Below are 6770 nucleotides of genomic sequence, written 5' to 3'. Positions count from 1 at the left end.
AAGTCCTTCCATATTTACAACTAAGTCCTTCTCTAGAATATTCTAGACAACTAGATTCTTCTAAGGACTTTCCTAACAATTCTATAGGGTTCTAGGGTCTTCCTAAGGAAACTTCTATATTTCTCTAGAACCTTCCTACAAATGCATAAATATCTAGAACTTTTCTAAGGAAATTCTCCATAGTTCTAGAATATTCCACCAAGATCTTTTCCCTAACTTATGTAACCATTCCATATGGCAAAAATATATGCCAAGTGGCACCTATGTGGCATGATGATGTGGCGGGTCATGACACTTTCCTTTAATTATTTCCCCCTTCCCGCTCTACCTTTACAACATATCCTGTTCCCATCCCTTCCAGCACCTTGCTGCCTTATGACAGACTACGAGTGGGCTAAGCGCATATTTTTTTACTTTTGGCCTTCGTTATAAACTATTTATATTTGGTAGCTTAAGAAGTGTATAAAATTTATATAATTTTTGTATATAACATATAGAATGTATATATATATGCAAAAAATATATATTTTTCCGGCTATTATTTTGAAAGCAACTATTTAGTGTCATTTTACCTTTAGTTGAATGAGAAATAAAGGCCCAGCACCCTTGAATAATTTCCATAAAGAAGAAAGAAGTAATCACTATGTCTACGGAATCAAGAATTGTAGTAAGGTAATTCAGAATGTGCAAAGATGCAACACCTAAGAGTTGCATTTGCAGCCTAAAACCATTTTTAAGCTACTTTTTGATTATAAAATAGAAGCTTTCCTTATGTGAAAGGAATTCCAAAATTTCAGTATGTACAAAAAAAATTGTATTTATCTTATATACAAGATATAATTTTGACAACGAAAGGGATTCAACAAAGCCTTTCTGCCCGTGCCATTGTCATGTCCGTCACCACGAACCAATGTCACCCCCCTCATAGTCCAAGTTGATACCCTGGTGCAGCATTGCAGTTGTCTCCAAGATTGTCACACCGTCCAAGGGCAGAGCTAGAAGCCCGTCTACATGTTGGACCGAACTTTGTAGCTTTTGCTCAAAAAATGTATTTGTATTGAGAAATTCATTACATATGTAGAATCCAATTATTAGCACTTAAAATTGTCGTTCTAAAATTCAGAACCCATAACGTTGAAATCCTGGTTGCGCCTATACGACACCATCGTCTTCAAATGAGAATTTGCTCCAATCATGTTAGCAGTTTTCATCACCATAACTTGTCCAAATGATCTCTATATCCTTAATTTGGGTGTCTTGAGATGGCATGAACAGCCTCTTCTCATCCTTGAGTACTTCACCTCCTTTTGAATATGATTCATCATCTTCAGGTGCTAGCAAATAGCAGCCAACAAACACAGAAATCATTCCAAGAATGAACATTGTTGTTCTCAAAGTATCAAACACCTTGTATTCCTCAAAGTACACAAAACCAGTACAAATGGAGAAAAAAGTCCAAGCTATTTGAAACATAGGGACAATAAGTATAGCATCAAAGCGCGAAAGTCCTTGGTTTAACCTCGCCATCCAAAATCCACCAGTACTTAGAAACATCAGCAGCATCGAATACGTGAACCTGCTGTTCAATATTGCATAACCACCGGTTGATGACATTGACAATCTTAACATGTTTGAAAGAGACTTAGCAAACAATACTGAACATGATCCAATAGCACCAGAAACAAGTGCATATGAAAATGGAACCAGCATTTGCCCTTCTCCTCTCTTGTAAACTGAATGATGTAAAACAACAACTAATACCACCAAAGTGAAACAGTAAAGGAGAAATGTAGTGTTTGTGTAATTTTCAGCCAATTGCTCTGGCATGTAAACAGGGGACTGGTGATTGCCAAAGGCTACAAGGAATATGTTACCAACAACAATAAAGGCAGTGGCTAACACTAATTTGATTGTCACTGTTTTGTTGGAAAGAAAGTAGGCGAAAACGATGTTTGAGACAAATTGTATAGATCCTAAAGCTGCTAGAAGTGATTGAGCAGCATACCCAAATGAAATGAAATTGAGACAATTTCCTATTGCAAAGAATAGAATACCAGCTCTCCATGTTTGGAAGTATATAATGGGTTTCTTGATTGGAACTTTTGAGTGTTTCTTTCTCTCATCGTGGCCTAATTTAAGGAGGTTGGTTCCAAAGTTAATGATAATGCTTCCTAACAAATTGATAATGGCTGCAATTACCCATTCCCCCATGGATGAAACAAGTAAAGATTGTTCACAGTTGCCTGAGTATATATGCGATGGAATCGCTTGAATTGTGGCCGAAAAGCAGAGGGAAGGATATCCTAACCTTTCTTGTGGGTAGTCAATATAGACAAATCAAAAGGCCAAGACAACTTTGACTGGGAAAAATCAAAGCTGGTGGCTTTGTTTCTTTCCTTTCTTGCATGGCACAGCATATGTTTGAATTCAGGAATAATTTCTAGAAGTTTAGACTTCCATAGAGCCACGTTTTCATACGTTACTCAATATTTGTAACATACCCTACGTAATAAGACAACTAAATAACAAAACACTGAATAAAAAAAGCACGGTAGAGCGACAAAATCAACCCTTCACAACTTATCCAAGTTTAAAAACCAGTTTATTGATTTTCACCGATCGAGTTCAACTTGAAATGACTCATCAAATTATTATGCCAAAACAGGTCAAATAACGTAATCAACATACAAAATGCAACACAAATAAACATAAAAAATAAAAAATTGTAAATTAGAAAGAATTAAGTTAATAATTTGAGAAAAATACATTAGTTTAACTTCTTTTAAAATAATATTTTTTCCACAAAGTAACATAAAAAGAGGAAACTCAATTCATGTTAAGGGGGTTGGATTTATGACTCGTCATTTAATGGCACAGTTAGCCACTAATAACACATGTATTTACTTTGAAGCCACTGTATAAATATCTTTAGTTTTTAGCCACTGCTTTAATAAACTTTAACTGCCCGGACGAAAGTGCCCTTCTGCTCATGTCCTTAACTTCAGGACATCAGGACTACATGTCCTTAACTTTTGAATTTGGAACTCTAAGTTCAGGACTTCAGGACTACATGTCCTTAACTTTTGAACTTAACTTCAGAACTTCAGGATTACATGTCCTTAACTTTTAAACTTAACTTCAGAACTTCAGGATTACATGTCCTTAACTTTTGAACTTGTAACTGTAAGTTCATGACCTATTATCCTTAACTTTTGAGTTTGTTAGTCTAAGTTCAGGACCAAGTACCTACCACAACCATGACTCTTTATGTCTTCTGCTATGCATTTTGTGTAACCCGATAACACCTCGAATTGCACTGACTTTATTTGCCTCGCCAAAAACATCAAGATTACAATTATCGAAATCATTATTAACAACAAAATTGGGAATAATAATTGATAGATACTTTATATTTGTACGATTTCTTATAGTTCAAATTAAAATAACAAAACAAAAGCTCTTCCATAAATTCCCAATTGATTTTGCCTAGATCATTCAGTCTCGCCTCCATCATCTCTTGCATTGATTGCCTGAAATCATCGTATGGACTTGGAGAATACGTTACAACTGTTATAAAATCATCTGCATTCAGTGTTTCTTTTGAACCATCGAAAGTATTAATTGCCAATGAATCATTTGAAGTAGTATTTGTCGTAGCTGAAGTGGATCCAGTGTCATCTGAAACTGTCATGCTTGTCCGAGGATTTGGGAAGGAAAAGAGATAAAAGAAAGGGTAACACAGTCTTTTCATATTAATTTTAATAGACTAGTGACTACTATTGCATTAAAAATACAGGTGTGACACATACCACTTTAAAAAGTGGCTACCCCACACAATTTTTATTTTTTCATAAAATACTATGGTTTAGAACTTAGTAATTATAGTATACCTAATTACTATTTTATAATTAGTATTATTTAGAAAAGAAAAATAAATTTAATATTAATTATAGGATAATAAATATAAATTAAAAATTCCAATTAATATAAAATATAGTTATTCCAAAGCAATAACATTGAGTGTTGGTTTATTGCTTACATGATAATTTAAGTATGTCAAAATACATCATTCAATATAAATTTAAATCCACTCTTAGTAATAGGAGAAAGAGAATAAATATAATTAAAATAAAAAAGAGAAGAAATGTATAGTAGAAATAAAAAGAAAAAGGTAAAGGGAAAGAAAAATATTAAATTAATGAGGGATAATTTGGAAAATATAAATTTATTGTAATGATATTTTTGTCTTGAACAACTTAATTTTCTGCTTCTGCTTTTTAGAAGAAGCTAGAATTTGTAGCTTCTCCCCAAAATGAGTTGTACTCGATGTAAATTCCTCTAAAAACTACGTATGTTTAGTCCACAATTTATGACGTAAAAATAGCACGGTCTAGCCAGTTTTTGGACTGATCATTTAAAAATAGCCAGCATTTACCAAATCAATGAAAAATAGCCACTATTTTGCTGCAACAAAGACCGGTCCAGCATAATATACTGGAGTTCGATGCACCTGTATATGAACTTGCAACATATTATGCTGGACCGGTATACTTTGCTGGCTCCAGGTTAATATACTGGAGACTGGAGCACGGTGTTCCAAACTCCAGTATATTATGTTGGACCGGTATATTATACTAGAACTCCAGTATATTAATTCCAGTATATTATGCTGGAGTATTTTTCCGGATCTTGAACAGTATTTTCGTTCAGATTTATCTTTACATGAAAAGTGGCTAAATTTCGTTTACTTTTAAAATTGAACTATTTTTGAACGACCACTTATAAATCTGGCTATTTTTGAATTTCTCCCTTTATGACCCAGAGCTAAGTCCAAATATTGTAATGGATTATGTTAATTGATTGGGCTGGCCCATGAACCTAAGAAATAAACCTTCTCTTCACATGGGATTAGAGGTATAAAATTGTAGCTAGGGATTCTAAAAGTTGTTATTATGGTGTCCTAGGAAATCATACAGAGCTAGCACTGGTGCACGAAATAGGAAGAAATGATCAACTGCACTATCCATGTCTTTCCTCATATCCGTTGTTTGCATTATTCGTTTTTTACCCGAACCATATCCGACCCGATCCGCCCGTTTGTCACCCCTAGTTATGACTGCCAATGGATAAATAGTGTGAGATTATAATTTTATGCTAGTTAGGTCGAACAATAGATCCTTACGATCCGGCCCTTCTCCGAACCCCACGTATAATGGGACCGAGCTACCATTTTATTTTATTTTATTTTAAGTTCGAACATTAGAATAAAACTTAAGATAAAAATAAACTTAAAACGGACGCGAGTTACACTAAGTTCAAGTCGAATATAGCACAACTTGCTTGAAAATGAATATACTTTGTTTATATGGACTTATTATCATTGGTGGCTATCTGAAACTGTAATAATATACACGTCCTACATATATGTGTATGATATTTTCTAACATTCTTTCAGGTGCTTTTACATATAGTTTACCTATGAGTTTTTAATGAATATTTGACAATGTATACTGCAATTAAGTTACATTTAGTTTTAATATAACTATTATTTATTGTGGTGTTTTAATCATAAAGGAAATGCAACTTTGTTTCTAGCCTAAAGAAGCTAGGGATGTAAGTGATTAAGAAAAGAATAAAGCGCTAAATTAAAAGGCATCTTTGGGTAGTGTTTATACATAGAAAACCCCTAAAATTGTCTACTTTAACCTTTTAGCTTCAGTTGAGTGTGTGACTATTTTGGATCCTCACATGCTTCTTTTCTCCTCATATAACAAGAATGGAATGCCTTAAAAGATCACAAGATCCAAGTAAGGCATTTTCCTTTTAGCTCAAATTTAAAGATTTTCCCTCTCTTCTTTCTTTTTGTTTTTTATATAATCGCAGTCTTCCACCAGTATAGGTATCAAATAACTATATCCACTAAAGATTGGACAGATGAGAAAAAATACCTAATTTTATTTCTTTTTCTCTATGTTTTGCCAATTGTTGTAAGATTTAACTTATGTATACTATCAGTATAAAAAAAATTAATATCAATATATTTTAGTATGTTGTACCACATTATCGATCAGTCTTATTTTGCAAGTTACTAATTCTACTTGTTAAAGACTATTTTAGTTATTATTTATGTGACAAGGGCTTAAAAGCAGCTAAGAGGCCAACTCCAGTTGGGGTAATCATAGCTCTCAAGAATATAGGCCTTTTTTTCGTTAAATACTTTCTTACTACTCATATTCTTTTTAAATTTAAAAGAAAAAAAATAATAGAAGAATGGAATAAACATCTAGAATGTTCTCTGTTTCTAGCTTAAAGTACAAATAAACGCTAAAAGAGAAAAATAGTGTGGAACAAATTAACCAGCAGACTATATCTTAATCCAAAAGTGTATGTTTGACACCATTAAGAGAGGCTCAACAGTCACTTTTAGCCAAGTTTCCCTACGTTGGTTTGAAGTTTGAACAATAGGGAACAGTTAGACATGTAAGTTGGAGTATTGTTACAAAATATTTGAAGGACTTCACATAAATACATTATCAGTATAAAGAATTTATCGGTATTATATTAGGAATAATGGGCAGCCCGGTGCACAAAGTATCTCGTGTTCACGCATGATCTTTGTCTTTGTTTATGTCTCGGTTGGAACAAATTACTATATTTTGTCCCCGCGAATTAGTCGACATTTTTCACAAATTGTTTGAACGGAAGCTCTTATTTTCATATTTCTCATTCCTTGCCTTAATTCCGAGGAAGGATTGCATTCCGTGGGGGTG

General features: G+C 33.5%; 1 protein-coding gene across 1 annotated transcript; it reads right to left on the bottom strand.

Moving 5' to 3' along the window:
- Positions 1-791: 791 nt before the first annotated feature.
- LOC107817341 (putative magnesium transporter NIPA8) lies at positions 792-2309 on the bottom strand. The gene has a single exon (XM_016643143.2). The coding sequence runs from the start codon at positions 2209-2211 to the stop codon at positions 1198-1200; it is 1014 nt and encodes a 337-aa protein (XP_016498629.1). The 5' UTR covers positions 2212-2309; the 3' UTR covers positions 792-1197.
- Between the last annotated feature and the right edge of the window lie 4461 nt (positions 2310-6770).

The sequence above is a fragment of the Nicotiana tabacum genome, chromosome 22, assembly GCF_000715075.1.
Source record: "Nicotiana tabacum cultivar K326 chromosome 22, ASM71507v2, whole genome shotgun sequence".
Classification (NCBI taxonomy): Eukaryota; Viridiplantae; Streptophyta; class Magnoliopsida; order Solanales; family Solanaceae; genus Nicotiana; species Nicotiana tabacum.
This window is presented reverse-complemented; position numbering and strand designations above follow the sequence as displayed.

Coding starts and splice junctions, on each gene's coding strand:
- LOC107817341 (XM_016643143.2), bottom strand. CDS start 2,211: ATGGGGGAATGGGTAATTGCAGCCATTATCAATTTGTTAGGAAGCATT.